Here is a 23,034-nt window from a genome sequence, read left to right on the forward strand (position 1 = left end):
TGTCCTGGGCAGTCCTGGCCTCCTGGAAAACCCACCAGGTGCCAGGTACCAGGAACTGGCTGTCCCCTGTAGGCCACCACCCAGCCCCTTGAGAATCAATAACTCAGCGGCTGCATCTGAGGCTCTTGGTAAGAGGCCAGGAAGGATTCAGGACCAGTCTGCTCTGGAGAGAGATACAGAGACAGTGTCAACCCAGTGCACCCAGAATGTGGGAAGCGAATCATGTTCTGGGCAGGTGAGGGGAAAGTCCCTAGAACAGAGACCCAGTGCGTGTGTGTGTGTGTGTGTGTGTGTGTGTGCGCGCGCGCACGCGCATGCTCTTGTATATCCCCATGAGTCAGTGCACCTCTACCCCCCACAGCTCCTCCTGCCAGCAAATGTGCCATGTTCCCAGAGCTGTGCTGGGCCAGGCTCGCCCACCCCTCAAACCCAGGATCTGCCACCCCTTCAGGAATACAGGGTTAGGAAATGAAAAACAGTGTTCTTGTCCAAGAGAATTTTTTTTTTATTATTTTTCTCTCTTAATTGGATTCAGTGTTTCTCACTCCTCACACTCACCCTCTCTGGTGGGGAATTCAGGTCTGTGCAAAGCTCGAAAGAGACTGCTTGCCTGGGTGCCTGGCCGGTAGCCCCTCTCCCCGTCTGGGCTTGCCCACTCTGTTACCTGCATGCCTCCCGTCTCCACTCCTGACCCTTGAGTCTGGCCCTCTGATCTCTGCCTGTCCATGGGCCTCTCAGAAGAGTCAAGCGGGACAGGGCCTCTGTAATGCAGAGTGCCTGAGATGGTTCTTGAGGTGCCCTTATCGTTCCCCTTCTGCTAAAGCTACCTGATGCTTCCCTCCTGCCAAGCTACACATGGGCCTTGCAAGGTTACTCACCAAAGAGCCTCAAGTTAAAATTCAGCAGTAGAGCCATGCTGGAGACCTGGGCTCCTGCTCAGAGTCTCCCTGGCCTGTCCAGATTGTTGCTGGTCAAACGCTAGGCTGATGACACTGTCCAGCCACTTGGACTAACACTGTGGATGCTGCTGTGCCTGCTGGCTTAAAAATCCCAAAGCCCCTTCCTTCCCTTCTCTTTCTTGATGGCCCCTGGTTCCTGGCCCCTGATGTCCAACAACTTGCCTCCCTCTTCTCACCTGACACCCACAGATTCTATAGTAGGGATGATGGGGTGCTGCAGGGTGCCAGACAGGCTTGTGTTGCATATAAAAACAAGGTGATGTTCTAAATATCTAAGAATATTGGTCCCCTGAAGTGAATCTCACTGCCTCTCTTTCTCTCTAACCCTTCCCACTGACATCTTGTCCCAGGCCCTGGCAAGCCCAGGTTACATAGGGACTATTGTTGCCAGCTTGGGATTCTAGACAAAAATTCTATAACTTTTTGTCTTGCTAGAAATCACCAATACAATCCTTAGTTCAGCAGATATAGTTTTCCATATAGTTTATAAACATGATAAGACATACAGTTTGGTAACAGAGTGGGGCAGGGAACCTGTGCATTTGTATATATATATTTATATGTGGAGTGTGTGTGCATGTGTGTGTGTGTGTGTGTATATATATATATATATATATATATATATATAAGTGGATGTAGGTATAAAACTGCACCTTCTGTGAGAATTTCTTTGCATGTTATGAAGTTCTAAATTTCAGCCTCTGGTGGATCTTTCCTTTGGTGATTGGTTCTTAGACCCCAGCAGTTGGACCTGGGTCTGCCAGGGTTGCCTGAGACATCAGGAACGAGAAGCGTTATCCTCAAAGGAGGGACTGAAGGTGACATAGGGTTGGATTCAGGGCAGGTTCACTAAATGGCCTCAGGCACAGGCCAGGATCCCACCTGCTCACATGCTGTTAGACTGCTGGTCAACCCAGCCATCTCTGGTGAGCCTCATTTGTTCTGGGTCTTGCTTCCTCCAGGAATGGTGGGGCCCTTCAGACCTCTCCAAATGATCAGGGTTCCACAGAGCCCAGCCCACTTGAGGTGCATTTGTCCCATTGCTGCTAAGGAAGGACTCACTGTGCATGACTTTTACCTCCTTGCTGGAGTGGATGCTGTCTGTGAGTGCTTGGCGGGGGCTGGCTGGGACAGCAGAGTGAGATGTGCTTGCTAATCCCCTCCCATCTAGGGCTGTACACTTTGGGTTTATAAACCACCGGGTAGGGTCCAGACAGCAGCTAAAGGCTCTATCAGCCTTTTCCTGAAACCCAGCAGATGTTGCACTTATAAAACAGAAGAAAAGAAACTCTGTTCCTTGGTGGACATGTGGCAGTGCTGGGTGCTGGCACCCTGGGTCCTCAGCGGAGAGTGACCACCAGCCCCAGTATCAAGGCCAGGAGCGAAGCCCCCAGGGAATAGCCTGAGGATGCCTGCTGCACCCCGCTGGGGGTGCGAATGGGGGTCCTGCGGGCACACTTGCCCTTCCTCTTGGGCCGAGCTGTGGGCATGATGTCAAAGCTGAACTTGTGCTGGTAATCGGGAGCATAGTCCTGCAGCTCATGGGGCTGTTTCCCAGTGCCCGACTTAGAGATCTGATTGCGGTTCCTGTGGCTGGTACAATTCTTGCCTGGCTTCTTGTAGCCTGACCTGGAGCCAGGCTGATGGCTGTGCGGATGGCCCCTGTCTCTAGCCGGGCCATGGGCTGGGTGGTGCTCTTTACGGGCAGCCCTGTCAGTGGTGGTGAGGGTATGCAACTTGATCTGGTGTGGGGACACTGGGCCCGTGCAGTTCCAGAAGTCCTCAGGCCGCAGCAGCTTCAGGTCCTGGCCTTGCCGCAGTTCAGGGGATGCGCAGGGGACAGCAGAGCTGGAGCCTCGGAACCTCCGCAGCCATTCCCACAGGGAGCGCGCCCGGCAGCCACAGTCCCAGGCATTCCCATTGAGGCGGAGGAACTCCAAGGCTGCCAGGGGAACCAGGCAGTCGCCCTGCAGCTCCGAGAGACTGTTGTTGAAGAGGAAGAGGGTGGTCAGCCTGCGCAGGTCATGAAAAGCCTTGTGGTGGACCCACTGCAGCTGGTTTTCATGTAGGAGCAGCCGGTCCAGGTTCACCAGGCCCCGAAAGGTGTCCTGGCCCAGGCTCCACAGCTTGTTGCCATGAAGAAACAGGTGGCTGAGATTGACCAGGTCCACAAAGATGTCATCCTGCAGGTATTCAATGTGGTTGTCCTGCAGGTAGAGATACTGTAGGCTATGCAAGCCATTAAAGATGCCCGAAGGCAGTGCACTGAGCCCACACTTATAAAGGTAGAGGGCGTGAAGCTTTACCAGGCCCTGGAAGGTCTCAGGTGCCAGAGTCTGTAGTTGTCTGTTGTCGCCCAGGTCCAGCTCTTCCAGGTGCACGAAGCCCTCGAAGGTGTTGGGGTCAATGAAGGTGATGTTGTTGGAGTAGATCCACAGGGTGACCATGGCGGGGCTGAAGTGGCCCTGCTGGAGAAGGGTGATGTGGTTATTCTGCAGGAAGATGCGCTCACTGTCCTCAGGAATGCCCTCAGGGATGGCGGCAAAGTTGTGTGCCTGGCAGCTGACTGTCATGGGAGCTGGGTAGCACACACAGTCCCTCGGGCAGCCACTGCCCAGGGGCAGCTCCGCAACCAGCAGCAGCAGCAACAGCAATTCCACACAGCACCCTGGCAGGGAGAGAGACAGCACAGCCAGTCAGGGGCTGCCCAAAGAGGTGGGAAGCAGACAGAGTGCAGAGGATGGTCCTGTGTCAGTCCCCTGCTGGGCCTGCTGGGGCTATCCCCTTCTGGCCTGTGCTGAGGGTCTGTCAGGAAGCTCCCTGAGAGTCTGGCCCCAGAATGGAGGAAAGCAGAGGTCAGAGTCCTTACCTGGACTCTGTTTTGAACTGGAACGCTCTACTTCTTGGCACTCCCCACCTACTGAGGGTTAATCCTCAGCCTGGGTGGGAGGTATATTTGGGGCAAAGGCCCTGATCACTCCCATACCCAAATGCTCCTGAGCCTTGCCTGCTTGGGCTGTGTCAGCCTTGCTGTGTGAGGGCCACATCCATGGACACAGCCAGCCAGCTTCCGGCTCTCGTCCAGGCTCAGCTACTGCTTGCCATGATCGGCATTCACAGAGAGTTGTTCTAACAAAGTAAATATCTCCCACAGAGTCCTGAGGAATCATTTTATTTAAATTATTCCCCAAAACAAGCAAAGCATGCATGCACGATGTCAAAGTGCACCTCAAAAGATGTTTCATTTACAGTGCCTTCCACAATCCTCAAATATGTGATGTCCCCTCTGTGCCCAATTTCCTCATTTCTAAAAGACAGGTAGCAATAGTGCTTCCTCACAGAGCTGTGCAGGTATATGGAGGTCTCACGTGTCTGTGAGGGGCTGGGGGTGGCACCAGGGCTGACACATTACACTACTCTGGGGTTCATGAAACTGCCAGACTGACACAGCCCCCAGCCGGGTCCACCTTCTAGTCTTGTGCCCCTCCTGGTCTCCAGGCTGTGGCTGCAAGGCCAGGCCTTGCCTCTCAACTGTCCGGAGCATTTCCTCTGTAGCTTCCCTCTAATTGGGCATTAATTAGGCATTCGTTAATGGATCCTTAAAATAATTTATTTTCAGATATGTCCAGCCTGTGGTCGGGTAATAGCCCCATGCTCATTATCATAGCAGCCTCATTATGGATGATCGTCATTACCTGCCTTTTTCCAGGGTCATAGCTGCCCCAAGCGGCCCAGCAGCCACGCCAGGGTGGAGGGGACAGGCTCCAGGCCTATATACACCCACCCTAGAGGGCCTGGCAGTCATCTCCTCCCTCGATGAGTTGGCCTCTTGCCCCTTTTCTTCCAGCTTGTCCAGCCGTCCCTCTTGAGAGAGCCAGGGTGCCTGGGGCAGTTCAGCAGAGTCTTCCAGCTGCCAGCTGTGCCCAGAGCATGTGGGGTGAGAGAACCCACCCTCCTGGCCACTTCAGGGCCAGTCAGCTGCCTGCCTGGGCTCACAGGCCTGCTGCTGCCCAGGCCCAGCCACTGCCCAGGCTCCTGGTTGAGAAGGTCTTACCACTACTGCCACCTCCTTGTTCCCAGCAGAAACGGTGTTGTACATAAGTGACAGCTCCCAGCTGTTGGGAGTTATGGGCTCCCAGAGAGTGGCAGCTGCTTCCTGTCCCCCTGCAATCACCCGGCTTCAACTGAACATTTCCAGCACATAAAAATCATTGCACATAATTTAGTTTTTGCATAATTGGGTTCGGTTGCTATTTCAGAGCAATTATGCCCTCAGTAGTGGTGGCAACATAGCATTAAAGATCCTTTCTGAACCAAGCCATTCTCTGTGTGGCCCCTGCAGTGCCCTCCATCACCCCAGCCACTGGACATCCTATAGGCCAGTCCATTGCTACAGCCATCTCTACCTCAGTTTCTTCCTCCAGAACATGCCTACAAGATGATTGCTCTGACAGCCCTCCTGCTTGGAGGCCTGGGTGTAGCCTCCAGCCCCCATTGCTGCCTCCATCTGCCCAGGAGCCCCAGGCCTGCTGGGGGAGGCAGCGGTGTGAGGGTATAGAAGACTGGGCTCCAGGTCCCGGCTGACTCTCAGGGATCCTGCCTTACACTGGCTACACTTTCTATAGGGCCAACCCTCCAGATCACTTGGCTCAGCTCACACCTCTCAATCTGCCCAGGCTGCTTTCTTCTGGGAAGGCACACCTGCCAGAGTCTTCCCCAGGGAATGGCCCCCTTCTGGTCACTCCGTGGGCACCTGGGCTCTCTCTCCTGACTCAAGGGCAATCACAGTGCTCACATGCCCATTCAACACTTCAGGTTGAAGGGGACACAGCAGTGCAGTTGCCACCAGAGGTCCTGTAAAGACAAAGGCATTTTCTACCATCAGTCTGCAGCTGCAGAGCGCGGGGTAGGGGGTGGGGTCTGTGTCAGGCTTAGCGCTAATACCACTCGACATTTATACAGCTCACTGGAGTTTACAGAGCACTTCTGTCTGCGCTCCTCTGATCCCCAGACTTACCCTGTGTGGTGGGGGTGTCGGGTGGCCCTCCTGTACTTGCTGCTGTGGCTCTAACTCTCTAAGGCCCCCAAAGAAGTGGGGTGGGGGGCCCCAAGGGGAGATGTACTCCCACCCCCAGGAAAAGAAAGCTGGTACCTCCAGGTGATACAGTGTACAAGAGAAACCAGACAGGACCTCAGTTTTAGTGAAAAAGCCAAAGTGCCCACAAATCCAGGTATGGGCTTAGTGGAAGACTTGTACATGCATGGTGGCAGGAGGAAGAGGCCAGAGGGCAGGGCAGCATGAAGGTGGGACCCGAGGCACTGGTCCTCCTCACCTTCCTCTGAGAGGGCCAGGAGAATGAGGGACCCCAGCCAAGGCTTGGCCCAAGGCCAGGCTCATGTTCCCTGTTATCTCAAGAAGGAACACACTGTTGTGTTGGGATCTGGGGCAACAAGGACACAGGGACTATATGGGGCAATCACTTCCTGCCAAAGGCCAGAGGACAATGAAGGGTTCCCTGGGAAACAGGATGGTGGGATCGTGCCCAAGGCAGCTGCTCTCCATCCTTCAGTTCTGCCCGAGTGCCCTTCCAGATGTCTACCCCTCCCACTGGGGGAGAGGTCTCCCTATCTACCCTGGAAGCTGCTCCATCTTCAAGACCCTTGACTAGCTGTCCCAGTCAGCTCCACCCACTTCAGACACCCCCAGTTTAGCCAGTGGGTGCCAGACCCTGGATCATCACACTGCAGATTTCTTCCCATGGAGGCAGGAACTACGTTGCCATGGCTCCTCCTGTGCCCCCTCCATGCGGCCTTTGGGAACCCTGATTCACTGATTGCCTGATTAATGTACTAACAATGAGGCCTGCACTTTGGCTGTGCATTTTAAGACTGCAAATTAGCGGGGATGTGCGTCTCTGTGGAAGGGCCTTGCATTCCCCAATGGCCTCCTCAGCCCCCTCCTGGGGTGGGATGGGTAGGGCTCTGCCTGAGGGTTCTGGAGAGGGCAGGCCTGGGGCTCACCCGCTTGCCTCCTCAGGGTGATGCACTCTGCTGCTCACTGCTCCCAAGCCTCCCAGCCTCCTGCATCAGAGCTCACCAGGGTCTGCACAGCCTCATTCATTCCTTCCTCCATTCACACTTGCCCGGAGTCTGGAGAGTGGGAGGTGGCCGTGTGGGGAAGGCCTTGGAGCCATCATGCCTCACTAACAGGGTGGGGAGCTCATAAGACCAGGATGTCTGGTCAGGTGCTGGGCCCAGGGCCCAGGTGCGGGGTGGGGAAAGTTGGGGGAGGCCCCTGCTGCCCCTGTGCCATCTGCCAACATTATTCTGTCGCTGGCTAACAATGTGGCACCAATGGTTCCTCAACGTCTTGGAGTAGATCTCTGAGAAGAGTTCCTGGCCCCTGGGGCTGCCTTGGGACCCAGTAAGAAGCCTCCAGGTTCAGCATGGACGAGCACAGAGGATGCACAGGCAAGGGAGGTGGCCGTGTTTCAGGTCCTCCTTTCTGCAAATTCTAACTCCCACTTGCTGGGCAGGGACCACAGTGGGGAAGAGTACAGACAGCCACCTTACCCAGCCCTTTTGGCAGCCCCTAGATGTGTTTATGTATGGTCCCATGGGGGCCAGACCTGGTGAGGTGGGTGGGAAGGCAAAGACAGCAGGCAGAGCATGTGCAAAGGCACTGAGGTGGGAAGTCATGGCTGGCATTATCTTTTTCTGTCCCCTTCTAATTAGGCAGAGCTTCCAAGGAGGCTGTAACTTCAGCTCAGCTGGGCCAGTAAAACCCAGGGCTGGCATGGCCAGAGAGCTGGCCTAGTACTGGGACTCCACTGACAGGGCTCCTGCTCCAGGCCCAGGCCAGACATTCAGTGTGGCAGGGGCCCCCGCAGGACCTGGTTTTAACTCTTACCACATTCTTTACATGGAGCTTCCTGGAGAAGGAAAGAAGGTACCTCTAGGCAAGCACCTGGCCAAGCCCTACAGCTGGGGAGCAGGGCAGAGGAACAAGTCATGGCCCTCTGCTCCTCCCAGCTCCAAGGTCTCAGGCCACTCCCTCCCACCTGGCCTGGACAGAGGGCTGGGGGGCTGTCCTGGCCTGCAGGCCTGTGAGCCTCACTGAGGTTTGGAAACCGGTCAGCCACATGGTCAGCCCTCTGGCTCTGCAGCCCTGCCTCTCCGCTCTGCAGGCTGAGCTCCCCCTGCCCCCAGCCTCACCAGATGCTCCATTCTAAGCCAATCGATGCTAACTGAATGCTCTCTGCTGCTTGGATAACGGCCTCAGGCCAGGCTGGCTGCACTCAAGGGGTTGCTGGCGCCTCAGGCCACTTGGCATTTTTACCACTAGTGTCCTAACTAAGCACAAGCCCCTTCCTGATGAGTCCCCTCTGCCCCTCACAGCCTGGTTCAACCCTGGAGACAAGGAAGCCTGCCAGAGCACAGCTGGGCTCCCCTCATCAGCCCACTCTGCTGGCCATGAGGGCAGGATGGCCAGAGAACATGATTTGGAGCCAGAGAGACCTGGATTCAAATTCTAACTTCCCCACTTAACTAGTGTGTATCTTTGCTTATGCAAGCCTCATTTTTCTCACCTATAAATTGGAGACAATCACTAAAGTTCTAGTCTGGCCTTCTCAAGTGTAGACACTGGCATCCACCCGCCTCATCCACATCTCTATCAAATGTAATCTGGCTTTGCTCTTCTCCCACAAGCCTCCTCCACCCACAGCTTCTCCATCCCAGGTAAAGGGGCTCCCTTCCCTATGGCTGTTCTGGCTGAACACCTTAGAGTCATGGCAATTCTTCCCCTCACCAACAGCCAACTCCGTAGAAGTCCTGACAGCTCAACTTCAGAATTCACCCCAAATCCATCTCTTCACAGGGTCACCACCATCGGCACTCACCTGGATGGTTGCAGCAGCCTCTTAAGTAAGTGGTCCCTCTGCCCCTGCTCTTGCCTCCATATCTCTTCTAACACAGTAGCCAGGGAGACCCAGCAAAAGTCTGAGTCTCCCAAACCCTTCATGGCTCCCATCTTACCCACAAGATGCCTCTGAGTCTGACCATGGCCCAGAGTCCTCACCTTCCCAGCCACTTTGAGCTCCCTCTGTGTCTCCTACACACTGATCGTTCCTCACTGACCTTTGCTGCATGATTCTGCTGGTTCCTCGGCTGGAAATGCATCCCAGTGCCCTGCCCTGAGGCACCTGCTCAGTAAGGCTTCCCTCAAGCAGCCCATTTTAAAGTGGTCCCTTCCCTGTTTTACTTTACTCCACAGCATTCACTTTCTAACATATCAGATCATTTACTTATTTGTTGCTTTCTGGCTCCTCTCACTAACTCCTAGAGGATGATTTGAGCATGCTCCTGCACACAGTAGGGGCTCAGAAACCTGGCTGGGTAAGGGAAGCACTTTCCAAGTCATTGGAGGATTGAGAGATGAGGGTCAAAAAGCTGACCTCATAGTAGATGTTCAATAAACAGTGGGGTGTTTTGTTTTGTTTGGTTTGGTACTGGGGATCAAACTCAGGACCTTTCGCTTTCGAGGCAGACACTGGAGCCACTGAGCTAAATGCCTGGCCTTAAACAGTGGTTTTTATCAGTTCCAAGGAGACCCAGCACCCCCAGAGTGAGAGCAGAGACTCCATCTTGGCTCTGCTGAGGGCCCCTAGGTCTGTCTCAGGGGTTAGATGGTCAGGAGAGCTCTAGGAAGGAGGATCCAGTACCAGGTCTGTCAAAGGCTTGGGGCAGAGTGACCAGGATGAGTTTGCCTGGGACTGAGGGGTTTCCCAGGATGTGAAACTTTTAGTGCTACAATTGGGACAGCTCCAAACAAAACAAAACATTAGTCACCCTAGCTGGGGGCCAGGACTGTGATCCTCTCATAAACCTCCCTGGGTACAGGAGGGGAGAAGGAGGGGTCAAACAGGCAGATATGAGGCATGAATCTTAGCCACCTCAAGGGAGGCAGGCCTGGGCTAGCTGAGCCAGTGTGTGGGCCCGTGGACATGTACACGTGCATTGCAAATGCACACGTGTGTACATGTGTGTCTGGGTATGCACACTTAATGTGTGTGTGTGTGTGTGCAGGCCTGTGTGTTTCTGTGTGTGTACATGTGTGAACACACTTTGTCTCCGGGAACCTTTGCTGGCAGCCTGGGTCCCTTTTATCCTGCAGCATCGGTGCACACACCATTTCGGGGAAGAGGACAGGCACATGTCGGGAGGGGCACTGTGCAATGCCCCTGTCTTATCTCAGCACTCACTCTTGCTTTGCTTTAGCTCCCGCTCCCTTCCTGACATGCTAAATTATGTACCCACCCCAGGCTCCTCCAGTGCACCAGGATTGCTCTCAGCTGAGAAGTGGGCGGCTCCTTGTTGGAATAACCTTTGGCTTTCATCTTCCTGGGCTGGTCCCCAGGAACAGGCCTGGCTGGGAATGCCATGCTAATTGGGCTCCCAGCTTCTCAGGGGGCTCTGTGGGAGCAACTCCAAACCCCCAGCCCTTGCCCATCTGGTCTACCACCTCCTTGCTGGAAGGCCCTGTGGGACAGGGCTGGAGGCTGGCATGCAGGCAGCTCTGTACTCAGGTACTGCTTGGCACCTTTCACTCTGGCAACCTCAGGTGGGTCCCAAAACCTCCGAAGGCCTCAGTTTCTTGTATGGAAGCTGGATTCAGCACCTGCCTCACAGGTGTGGAATGCACTTGCATCGCTCAGCCCAGCTGTGTCTGCAGGGGAGCCCTCCCCCAGGCTGTAATGTTTGTTATTGTTGTTGTTAGCAGATGGTGCTGTTCCCAGACAGCCTTGGGGCTGTCCTAACCCTCAAGGGAACTTAGTTTTCATTCCCCCCACCATGATGCTCCCAGACCCCAGATGGCAGATGGGCCTGGCAGATCCAATGCCAAGGAGGACCTAACCCAGGGTTGAGGCTCCCTGTTAGGACAAAGGGAAGGTGGCCTGGCCTCTTCACTTTGTCCCCCGTCTCAGTCTATCCATCCTCAGCTGGACCTGGCAGCTCTCTGTAGGAAGCCCCAGGGCTGTGGACCCTACCTCCACCTCCTGCTGCTTCATAAAATGTGTCCTCATGTTACTCAAGTTTGCATCTTAGATTGGGACCCAAGTACTTGGGCTAATGTAGCCTGGACTCTATGGCTGAGGGGTTCTGGAAGCCCACCCTTCCCAAAGGTTTCTGGGCCCTGCTTCCTGCCTGGAGACCTTATGGAGTCACCTGCCCCTTCCTAAACAACAGAAAACCAGGGACCCACTCATAACCAGACAAGCACACCCTCAGTGATGTGTAGGTGGGTCTAGTGAGGCAAGGAGCCCTTCTGCAGGTGTAGAAGGGTCCTCAGTGGCAAATGTCTACTGAGATGCCTGCTGGGGTTGCGGCGGGGGGGGGGGGGTCATGCAGAATGTGAAGAAGAGGGAGATGGGTGGAAGTTTAACCACAGCATTAGGCAGGGCTAAGCAGTCAGTGACACAAAGCAGGAGATGAGACCCCACCTTTGAGAAGCAGGTGCTGAACTGTGGCCTTATTCTTGGTCCTCAGAAGAGCCAGCCCTTCCTTGCTGTCAATGAAAAGCATTCCAGACTGGCATCTGGGCTCTGAGCCAGCCCATGCCTGTCAATCAACCTGCTCTGCTTCTGTCCACCCACCTCATTCACGTGAGAGTCTGAGCTCCATGCTTGGTTCCACAGTGATAGGAGACATGGCTACTTCTCTCACAGGCCTCCACTCTGAGAAGGGAGACAATTAAACAGAAGTAACCAGACAGATCCCAAATGACAGATGGTAGGTCCTAGAAACATGAAGAGGGGATGATTCGGGCGAAAAAAGGGACTGAGGTCCCTGGGGCAGCCTTCCTGATGAGTGACATCTGAGTTGAAACCTAAAGGATAAGAAGCAGCCAAAGAATGGCCTTCCAGGCAGAGGGAATGGCAACTGACAAGGCCTTGCTGCAGGACTGAGCTTGGTGCAGATGAAGAGAGAGGGCCAGGAGATGAGGTCAGAAAGGAAAAAGCCAAGCCTTAAAGGCCCTAAAAGCCACAGTAAAGGGTTTGGATCTAATTCTGGGTGTGGCAAGAAGCCACCAAAAAGACTGAGGTGGGGATGATCTGATTGGATTTGAGGGGCTGCTGTTGGGGAATGGGTTGATGGGGAGAAAGAGTGGAGGTAAGGAGGCTGATGGCTCTCGTCTGCGACAGATATTGGGGTCCTGGAGTCGGAACAATGGGCAGCCTGGAGAAAAGTTTACACGGACCCAAATGCAGGAGAAAGGGTCGGGGGACCACAGGGTGCCTTCCAAGCTCTGGTTCAAATGACTGTGAGGATGAGGGTACTACTATGAGACTGAAGAAACCCAGAGAGGCAGGCTTGGGGCAACCAAGGGCTCAGTTTAGGACATATGAAGCTTGAGATGCCTCATAGAGATGTCTAATTGGCAGCAGCTGAAGAGGAGCCCAGAGGTGAGCAGTACACTTGGGAGCCATCGGCATAGAGATGGCATTTCAATCGTGGGAATGGATGAGGTCACCTGGGAGAGTCAAGGAAGAAGGCACAGGATTGAAGCCTATAGCAGCACAACAGTTTGGGAGGAGGGCAAAGGAGAAGGAGCCAGCAAAGGAGAAGAGACAGCCAGTGAGGTCAGAGCCAAACCAGGAGAGTGTGGTGTCACTGAAGCCAAGAGTATTTCCCAAAGGAGCAGAAAATCAATGGGATGAAGGCTGCTTAGAGTTTATGTGAGGACAGCAAAGTGCCCAGCTGATTCGGTGGAGGTAATTGGTGGCCCTGGGAAGTTCCTTCCCAGCAGGACAAGAGGTACAGGAGTGAGGAAGGGGAGATGGCATGGAGCTGGATTGGCCAGGACAGGTGAGGGTTCCCAGAATCCCAGGGACTCACAATAACAAAGCCTGTGTCCCACTCCTGAGATGGTTGGATGGCTGAGGCTCTTCACAGGGACCCAGGTCAAGAGAGCATCTTTATCCAGAACTCTGCTGGGAAAAGATGTGGACACAGCCACATCTTCCTGCGTCTGTTTCAAGTGTATGCATTGCTCCTGCTCACGTTTCATGGGTCAAAAAAGTCACATGGTCCTGCTGTCATGATGGGATAGGGAAGATCCCTTGTGGGGAACCCAGGGAATGAGGGGTGTTACTAGACACCCAGAGTTCACCCATGTGGGCATTTTTCCCACAAAGGGAGCCAAGAAATGGCAGAACCTCCTGGGGAATGGGCCAAGGGAGCTTATTATTTTTTTTCTTTTTAAACTTTTAAAGAAATTATAATTTTTATCTTGAATTGACACACAGTAATTATACGTATTTATGGGGTACAATGTGACAATGTGTAAATGATCATCAGATCAGGATAACTGGCAAATCTATCACGCCAAATATTTATTTACTATTTCTTTAGGTTGGAAACATTCAAAGTCCTCTTTACTAGCTATTTTGAAATATAAAATTAACTGCCAACCACAGTCACCCTGCTGTGCTACAGAACATTAGGAGTCATACCTCCTATCCAACTGCACCCTTGTATCCACTGACCTCCTCTCTGCCTCCCTCACGCCCTCCCAGTGTTTGTGTTTGGAGATGGAAGAAACAAAACCTGTGTGCATGCCAGCAAACATGATTCAGAAGGAGAAAAAGAGAGGAACTGTAGCAGCAGGCAGGGAAGGGCAGAAGAAATTGAGGTCCAGAGCTCAGCAGGGACACCTGCCCCTGTCTCGGGGACATTGCCATACACAGAGAAGACCATGGAGTTAGTCTTGGATGGCTCCTATTTCCTCCATGGCATAAGAGGGGTCATCCGCCAAGGAAGGTAAGAGTTGGAGGAAAGACAGACAGAAGGAAACAGACATCCTGCTTCATGGATAAGCCAGCTGCCCCAGTCACCTGAAGGCCGCAGAGGGTTCTCTGTGGAGTGATAGAGCACATCAGGTGCTCCCACCAGCATGGCTTAAGGCCTTTCTCCAGCAATGTTAGCTGCTCAGGTGCAGCAGTGGGCGGAGAAGGGTCACCTAGGGCAGGGAATTGTCAGGTGAGACCCCAGAATCAGGAAGGATGAAGAAGGTGAAGGCATTTGCAAACAAAGGATTCTAATCCCCACTGATCCAGCCTCTGCCCAAGTTCTTGTCACTGCTGGCTGGACTTTGGGGAATGGACCTCACACCTACAAGGCAAATGACTACCAGGCTCTTCGGGTCTTGCCTGAGCCCTTTGTCCTTTGATCCTCTCTGCAGACTCTCCTGACTGGGCACTCAAGACACTGTGGAACCCAGCCCAGCATCCCAGGTCCCCAGCTTCCCGCTGCCTCCTCTCTTGCTGGCCAGAGCCCTGTACTTCCTCTGGAGTCCCCCAAGCTCATCCCTGGACCCTGGGCCTAGGAGATTTATCCCAGGTAGCACTTGGCATGGGCTTCCCATGTAGTCCCCAAGCCCTATTTTCACCTATCAAGATTTTTCTTTAAAGTCGTTCATCATTATTTAATTTTAAAATAATACTTGTCAGGTATGGGAAATATAAAAAGTATAGAAGTAAAAAGGAAGAAAAATCACTACCTTCCCATTACCCTTGACAATCGCTGACAGGTCCTTGCTATATCTTCTCGTCTTTCAATACTTCCTTCATTTATATAGGGCTATATAAAATTTAAATAAAAATTTTATTTAAAGAGATAAAGTCAGGCTCGTGCTATAGGTGCAGCTCTGTATCCTGTGTTATCAGCTTCAAGCATGGAAATTCATTTGTAAGCTGTGTCCTAAAGAAGCAAAGGGAGTCCTGCAGACAGAATGGTCCCTTGCCCAGGACAGGACAGTCTGATGGGGAAATGGGCACTCGGCACTCAGCCGGGGTCCTATGCACCTGCCCCTTGTAAACCAGAATGTAGGGAAAGATCCTGGGGGGCTCTGAGGATTGTGGGTCCCCTAGTCAGCGGGGGTGACAAGGCTTGCAGAGTTTGGGAAGGATCCTGCTAGGAGCTGGAATTTGAACGAGAGGGAACAGCACATGCTGAGGGCCTGAGGGCAGAGGCAACTCTCAGTTAAGTAACAGAAGCAAGAATGACATAGTGACAGGCAAGACTGTACAGCCTTCGAGGAGCCCACTGTACAGATAGATTATAATTTATTTATCTGTGAAGCACTTAGATTGTCTCTCATTTTTCACTGTTATAAATTATCATGGCAGAAATTAGTAATATTAGTTGTCTCCCAGGAGGGCTGCTGGGAAGCCAGGGTGGGGGTGGGGAGCTGGGGTAAAAGAAATGTCACTCTTCACCTGTCAGGGACTTGTTTTTCCCTTGTAGTACTAGGGATTGAACCCAGGGGTTAATAAGCTATGTCCCCAGCTTTTTAAATATTTTATCTTTTTTTTTTTGAGAGACAGAGTCTCACTACGTAATTCTGGCTGGCCTTGAACTCACTATGTAGCCCAGGCTGGCCTTGAACTCCCAGTGATCCTCCTGCCTCAGCTTCCCGAGTGCTAGGATAACAGGTGTGTGTCATGCCTGACTCATATTTTATCTTGAGACAGGGTCTTGCTAAATTGCCCAGTCTGTTCTCCAACTTACAATCTTCCTGCCTCAGTCTCCTGCATGGCTGAGATTAAAGGCATGTAGCACCATGACCAGGTTGTCAGTGACTGTTGATTTATTACCATATCAATATATCTATTAATTCTTTGATGAGTCAGTTAAATTAAAATTAAAGAACACTAAAAAAATATTAAAGAACACTGGAATAAACATCTTTGTGTACATAGCTTTGTCCAAGTTCCTGATCCTTTCCTTAGATCAGATTCATTGAGTCAAAGTCCTCTTGAACACTTCGAGGTAACCTTTCAGAAAACTCAGCTCCTAAAACCTTTAAAGTTCTACCACAGGAAATCACCAGGGTTGGGGCTTTCAGAGGTCCAGCCCTTTCTTCTCTGCTTTTCCAACCAGACCATGAGCTACTCAGAAGAGACAAGACCTCTCTGGCTTGTATGAAGAGAAGGAGATCACTGGGGAGCCAAAGGGGTTAACTCGTGTGGACCCTCCTCTAGGTGCCAGACCTACCCAGACTGAGCACATTCACGTATTCCTTGAATATTCTCCCTAAAGGATTATGAAAGTATTTGTATGCCATTTTATCACTGAGAAAAATGAAGTTCAATGTAGTGCAGTGATTTGCCCAAGATGGTGGAACCAAGATTCAAACAAGATGGATGTGGTATCTCAAGATGGGAGAAGAGATCGCTTATCTTGGAGGCTACTGCTCACTCAGAGACCCTCTCCCAGCAGCACCCTCTCCAGCACCTCAACATTCACTCCCTCACCTCCCCTGAGCTTCAGCCTCGCTCCCTTGACAATAACCTCATCCCTCTCCCATCTCCATTATTTATTTCCTCTCTGTGGGTTTCATGCTCAGGAGATCAGGGAAATGGGCCAGGCAGATGGGGAAGGAAGTGGAAATTCTGTGTAATACCACTGTCTGTATCACAAAACTTGTCTTAAGTGCCAGCCCCAGAGATTTGCTAGAGTTGGTGCAACAGAGGTGGGGCTGAAGGTCAGATTAAATTGGACTAGTAACTCCCAGAGGGATACTTGAAAGAGATTGCTAAAGAAAGAGTTTCCGGCAGGAACAGGGGTAGCAAGGCAGGCAGCATGCAGGCCAGCCGGTTGGGTCAAGCCTGGTTAGCAGGGCTTGGTAGCGACAGGCCTGGGTTCACAGGAAACCTGAAATCTTCCCTTTTCCCCCCAGTAATGAGTTAGTATAAAAATGGATCTTGAATAAAATTGTCTGCAGTTTTCAAATTTCAAACCGCATTAGTCAAAATATATCAAATTTCCATATACTGGCTTACCACCTGCTCAAAATCTGATGATTTTTCAGCTGGAATATATTGAAATATGAACCACCGCCCCAAGAGGCAAAAGGAAACAGAAGTGGAGGGTAAAGCCATCTCAGAATGCGCCAGAGGGCAGGAGAACTGGAATGCCCGGCTCCTTTGGGCTGTCCTCAACTGCTCTCCTGACAATGGCTTCTTTTATTTCCTGGGTGGCCCAAGTCCTGGGGCCACTTCTCTCAATGATAGATTCCTTGGGTCTGGAATCTATACCACAGTCTATGCCACACACAGCAGAACATAATCATTTCATGTCCTCGAGTCTTTTATAAGCACCTACTATGTGCTGGGCACTCAGACTCACCACCTATGCAGATCTATCACCCTATAGGTGTTATCCCATGGTGCCTTTTTCATCCTCAGCTCCTCACCTTCTTTTTTCTTTTTTTTTTTTTTTGGTACCAGGGATCAAACTCGGGTCCTTGTGCTTTTGAGGCAGGCTGCGGAACCACTGAGCTAAATCCCCAGCCCCTCCTCACCTTCTTGAGTTCCGGATACCCCGGCCCTCCCTTCCAGGAACACTCCTCTCTTCTGCCCTGCCCCCTCCTGTCCTCTCCTGTCCTCTTCTCTTCTCTCCTCTTCACAGGTATGACTGGGTGGCCCCCTTCCCTTGCCCCACCTTGCTGACTGCTGCTTCTTGGCCTGTTCTTCCTCAGTGTAATCTCTACACACCCCTATTGCCCAGGACTCACCCTCACCCTCTGTCCCACGGCCAGGCGAGCTCACCTGGTTCCCTTTCTCAATACTATTTGCATGAGGATGAGGTCAGACAAAGGTCTCAGTCCTCAACTCTGGACCAGTCCACCCACTGACCATCTGACATTGCCATGTGGAGTCTGATAAACAGCTCACGCTCAATACATCCTCATGTTCCCCATGTAGGTCTCAACTCGACAGATGACATCACGATCCTTCTGGTTGCTCAGACTGAAAATGTAGGTGTTACTTTCCATTCCTCCTTTGCTTCTTGTTGGCCTTGATCCCCTAAGTCCTATTTGATTCTATCTTCAAAATACACCCCAAATTTACACTGCTCCATCCCCCCTGCCCCACCCTATTCTAGACCACTGTCATCTCCCCCTGGACCATATAGTGGCCTCCCTAACAGAGAGAGTTGCTTTTATTTCAACTCTGTCACCACCCACAGTCTACATCACAGCCAGAAGGATCTTCAAAAACTATGTACAGGGCTGAGGGTATAGCTCAGTGGTAGAGCGCTTGACCAGCATACTTATTGCCCAGGCTTGATCCCTAGTACCATAAACAAAACAAAAACAGCAAGTGTGATTATGTTACATTCCTGCTTGAAACCTCCTAGTGGCTCCTGAACACTGCACTAGAATAAAGTGCAATTTCCTTACTGGCCCATGACCCTGTTGTGGCCAGCCCAGCCAGCTCTCCAGGGCCATTCTGCACCACTGTCCCCATCACTAGCCATACTTGTCTCTGTCCCTAGGACACAGCAACCTCATTCTTGCCTCAGAGCTTTTCTGTTTTATGGTAAAGTCCACACATATTTACTACAGATAAACAACATAAAATTTACCATTTTAGAGCACACAGTTGAGTGGTATGTAGTACATGTTATATAACCACCACCAATCTCTAATCCCAGAACATTTTCATCATCCCAAAGGAAAACTCCATACCATTAGTAGTCACTCTCCATTCTTCCTCCCGCAGCCCCTGGCAACCATTAATCTGCTTTCAGTCTCTGGATTTACCTAGTCCAGACAGTTTACACAAACATAATCTTACAGTGTTTGCCTTGGAGTTTTAGCACTGGCCATTCCTACATGGCCACTTGGCCCAGGCTCTTGAAGGACCATCTCCTTATTGGCACTTGGGTCTCAGATCAAACATTGCTTCCCTCTCTATGAGTCTATGGAGGTCCCCTTCTTTCCCCAGCCACTCTTGATTTCATAAGTACCCTACTCTGTGTACTTTCCTTTTTAGCACTTAACTCTCTGAGGGGACCAGGTTTAATTATTTGCTTACATGTTTATTGTCTCTCCCCTTGTCAGCTGTTCCCTGTGATATCCACACCCCCAGATAGTGCTGGGCACCTGGGAGGCCCTCAACAATTATTGGTGGATTGAGTGAGCCATTGTACCATCCAGTACTCTGATAGAGCCATCTACAAAGCCATAGAAACACAGATGAGGAGGGAAGAAAGCAATGCTGCCAGGGAGTGGAGAAGTACGCAGAGGGAAAGGGAGCCTCAGCTGGCATTCAGGGAGGAAGGGGAAGCCAGGTGAGGTGGCCCATGTCTGTAGTTCTAGCTACTCTGTTTTTTTTGTTTGTTTTGTTTTGTTGGTACCGGGGATTGAACTCATGTCCTTGTGCTTGAGAGGCAGGCAGTGGAGCTACTCTGAAGGTTGAGGCAGGAGGATCACACATTCAAGGCCAGCCTGGACAACTTAGCAGAGGTCCATCTCAAAAAAAAATTTTTTTTTGTTTTTGTTTTTTTGAGACAGGGTCTCGTTCAGGCTGACCTTGAACTCACTACATAGCCCAGGCTGGCCTCAAACTTGTGCCTCAGCCTCCCAAGTGCTGGGACTACAGGTGCGTGCCACCATCCCCAGCCTCAAAATTTAAAAAGTAATAAAAAGGTCTGGAGGTGTTGCTCAACACTCCCTAGGTTCAATTGCCAGTCCTACAAAAAAAGAAGAAAAAGGAGGGAGGGCATTCCCAGTAGAAGGAACTGCATGGGCAAAGACATGGGACAACGTGTCTGTGAGGAGTCACAGGATACCTTCTTTAATTTGCAATTTGTCCCACCTTTTCCCATGAAGAGGAAACACAAATCTATGTTTTGGAGTTGGACTTGATACAACATATAAGGTATTAAGGAAAGAAAGGTGGAACCTCTTTTGTGTCTTCTCCTCTACAGCCCTTGCTCAGCTCCATGTGGAGATACCTCACAGACAACGAAAAACAGACTAGTTGCCAGTTTTCTCATTTTGAGTCATTCCATGACCACTTTTAATAGAAGTGGGAAGAGGGTGATGATGTACATTACCAACAGTTGTCAACTGTATTTTTTTTTGGGTACCAGGAATCGAACTCGGGACGTTGCGGTTTCGAGGCAGGTGGTGGAACCACTGAGCTAAATCCCTGGCCCATGTCAACTGTATTTTAAAGCTTAAGGGAGGGTCCCACTCTTTGAGTGTCTTGGAAGGAGGCAAAACTAGGAGGGACTTAGGATCCCTTCCCCCAACAGGCTCTCCCTTACCTCTCTGAGCTGAGCCACCAGCCCCTCTGGGCACTGGCCTGTCTGAGCCTGTCCTTCATTTCTCCTGATTGAATCAGGACTGGCTGCCCCAAGCCCTGTGGCTCTGAGAGTCCAGTTGAACTCCTAGAAGGAGTGGCCCTTCCCCAAAGCCAGAAGGCTCAGGAGGGCAAATTCAATTGTGTGCAAGGCAGAAGCCATTAACCTGTCTGTGGACTGCTGTGCCCCTAGCCTGCTCTCTTCTGCCAGCCAGCCCTGTACAGGCTGCCTCTGCAAGATCTCAACCTTGCTACTTCCCACCCTCACCTTCTGCCTTGCCCTGCCAGGGGCCATGGCTCCTATGACCCCAGCCTCAGGGAGCAGAGTGGATTGTGAGCTCAGAAGATAAACAATCTATGAGAAATTAGCCACTTTCTCACAGGCAGGCCTGGCTCTTGCTCTTCTCATGCCATAAGCTTCAGGTATAATCTCGTGGGGAAAACTATGGATGCAGGAAAAGCCATGTGAGCAGAGAATTCTGGGCTCTCAAGTATCCAGCAATGGTCCAGAGCTGTGCTATCCAGGACAGTTGAGATAAGGCTACCTCAGACTTTCTACTTTAAAATATGCAAAATATCTCATCTGACTATCTGATTACATGGTAAAATAATATCTTGAATATATCAGATTAAATGAAAATATTTTATTTTTTTTCTCCTTAAATTCTTTTATTGGTAGATTTTAGGTAGACAATACATTTACATTTATCACTGGGTGCTTGTACCTGTACATGATGTATCTTGGTTCTTATTTTTTCCCCATTACCTATGTGCCCTTCCCCCACTCCATCTTTCCCTATTTACACAGACTTCGTTTCCATTTTTTTTCTCGTAATTTTTCATTTCCCTTCTTTCCTTTCCCCTTCCTCTGAAAATATTTTAAAATTAATTTCACTTGTTGCTTTTCACCTTTCTAATGTGGCTACTAGAAAGTTTAAAACACATGTAATGGTCACCTCGCTACTGGACAATGCTAGTGTTGGTTGAAGGACAAAGGCCCCCAGTGACTGGGCTCCTTGGCCCCTTGGGCTTATTGCTTTTTGGGGAGGGAATGGGAGAGAGCCAGGGTGGGGTCCTCTGAAAGGAGGTGATGTTTGAGGAAACCAGCCCTGAAACCCTCTCACAGAGCTTCCCTCCCTGAGCACTGGAAACCCAGTGACTCCCCTCAGAGCGAGGAGCCCTGAGGGGAGCTGCAGACTGGAAGGGGCATGGCTTGGAAGGTGTGGGAGATGGGAAGAGGCATAACTGAGATGCCCAGGAGGTCCCTGTTCCTCCAGCAGAGGCGGCCACGGGAGACTGAGAATAGTACTTCAAGCCAGCCCATCTGGGTGGCTGCTGTAGTGGTTAACACTCTTAGCAGGCCCAGAGGCGGGGCAGGATGTGCCCTTGAGTTTGAGATCCCAGGAGGCAGTTCTAAGTAGAGAGCAAACAGAACCAACCCCTGGGAAAGCTGGAGTAGCAAGTCTCCAGCCAGGAATGCTGCAAAGCTGAGGAGAAGGGAAACAGGAGAGGGGGAAAGAAAAAGACATAAAGAAAGATGGGCTGGGGGTGTAGTCATAGAAGTGTGCTTCTGCCAAGCCCTGGGCTGAGTCCCCGGACAGAAGAGAAGAGAGAGTGGAGAGAGGGGGCAGAGGCCGAAGGTTGCCTATGGCTGGGTGGGGGGTGGACGCTGCTGCCAGGCTTGTGGGGTCCTAACTGGGAGAAGATAAAGAATGCTCAGATGCAGCCCAAGGTGCCTACCAGTGAGCCTGAGGAAGGAGGGGGCTGCCCCATAACAGGTCCTCACCATGGGGAGCTGTGGGTGGTGCCATGTGGGGCAAGTCGGGTGGCCTGACGGAGAAGGAGAGTAATGCTGGTACTGTGAGTAGGCTAGCCTGGGGCCACGGCTGGCTTCCCTGTTGTCTCTTCCCTGATATCTTCCACCTTTGCCTCTGAAGGACATTTACCATGGAGGAGTGGGGAGGGGGGTTAGGCCCTGAGTGGGTCTTAGTGACCATCAAGGCTACTGAGGGGAAGTAGCTCAGGTGGAATAGGCAGGGGCCTCTCCCAGAGCCAGCCTCCCAGTCTGCTGTCCTGGTGAAGACCCCAGCACTCAATGCCCTGTACCCAGCCCTGACCCAGCCTGATCCATCCAGCCTCCTCTCCTCAGGAAAGTTTGTCTCATCTGTCTCAGAAGTCCCTGCTGTCACCAAGACTCAGTACAGCAAATGGCCACCTGCCTACATGGAAGACCAGGGCTTCTGCCTACCCCCAGCCCAGAAAAGGATGACTTGCTCTTTTTCCCTGTTTCAAAGCCTGGGACAGCCTTTCAAGCTCTCCACTACGGCTCCTGCCTATCGCTCAAGATCAGGGCCAGCTTGGTTACACAGCCAAGATGAGGAACAGCGCTCGGGTAGCTGTGGAGCTAATGAATGATCCGAGCTTCAGCTCAGGTCAGCAGCCCCCTGCCAACCTCCTCGGTCCTCTCTGATGGCTCATTATTCCAGCATTCCCAGGAGACAGATGGAATTTTTCCCCACCATCACCTAATTACATTCCAACGCGACATGATATGGCGACATGTGTCCAAGCCACACACTATTCTCAGTAAGACTGAGAAGAGAACGTTCCCACAGAGGGTGTGAATGGGATGTTTTAATCTTGAATCATGTATTGAGCTGCTACCTGGGAGGCCTGGGATGTGACCCACTCTCCTGCCAAGAGCAAGCCCCACCTGGATAACTGATGGAAGTAGGCATGAGGCCATGGTGGGGCAGACAGGAGATGCTTCAAAGGGAAGACAGGTCGGGGGATATGGGAGGAAGCATTTCTTGAGGACCTGTCACAAGGGATGGGAGGGGATTCTGATGGGAATCTAAGGAGCACTCTAGCTTCTCAATGCTAGGGCTCCAAAACTGGACTCCTTCCCAGTGTTAAGT

The 23,034-nt window shown here is 51.7% G+C and overlaps 1 protein-coding gene across 4 annotated transcripts in view; it reads right to left on the minus strand.

Moving 5' to 3' along the window:
- Positions 1–474: 474 nt before the first annotated feature.
- The window catches only part of Rtn4rl1 (reticulon 4 receptor like 1), a 68,533-nt gene continuing 45,973 nt past the window's right edge, over positions 475–23,034 (minus strand). For 2 of the 4 annotated variants that reach the window (XM_013076895.3, XM_087191980.1), the window contains exon 2: positions 475–3,627. In XM_013076895.3, the coding sequence (XP_012932349.1) occupies positions 2,300–3,627 (1,328 nt within the window). In that variant the 3' untranslated portion in view covers positions 475–2,299. Of the gene's footprint in view, positions 3,628–11,461; positions 11,559–11,614; positions 11,696–23,034 lie in introns of those variants that run through there. The other 2 variants (XM_021238235.2, XM_004857150.4) reach the window with 2 other exon arrangements.

The sequence above is a fragment of the Heterocephalus glaber genome, unplaced genomic scaffold (assembly GCF_053883595.1).
Source record: "Heterocephalus glaber isolate CG9 unplaced genomic scaffold, H.glaber_assembly_v1.0 deba00001564, whole genome shotgun sequence".
Classification (NCBI taxonomy): Eukaryota; Metazoa; Chordata; class Mammalia; order Rodentia; family Bathyergidae; genus Heterocephalus; species Heterocephalus glaber.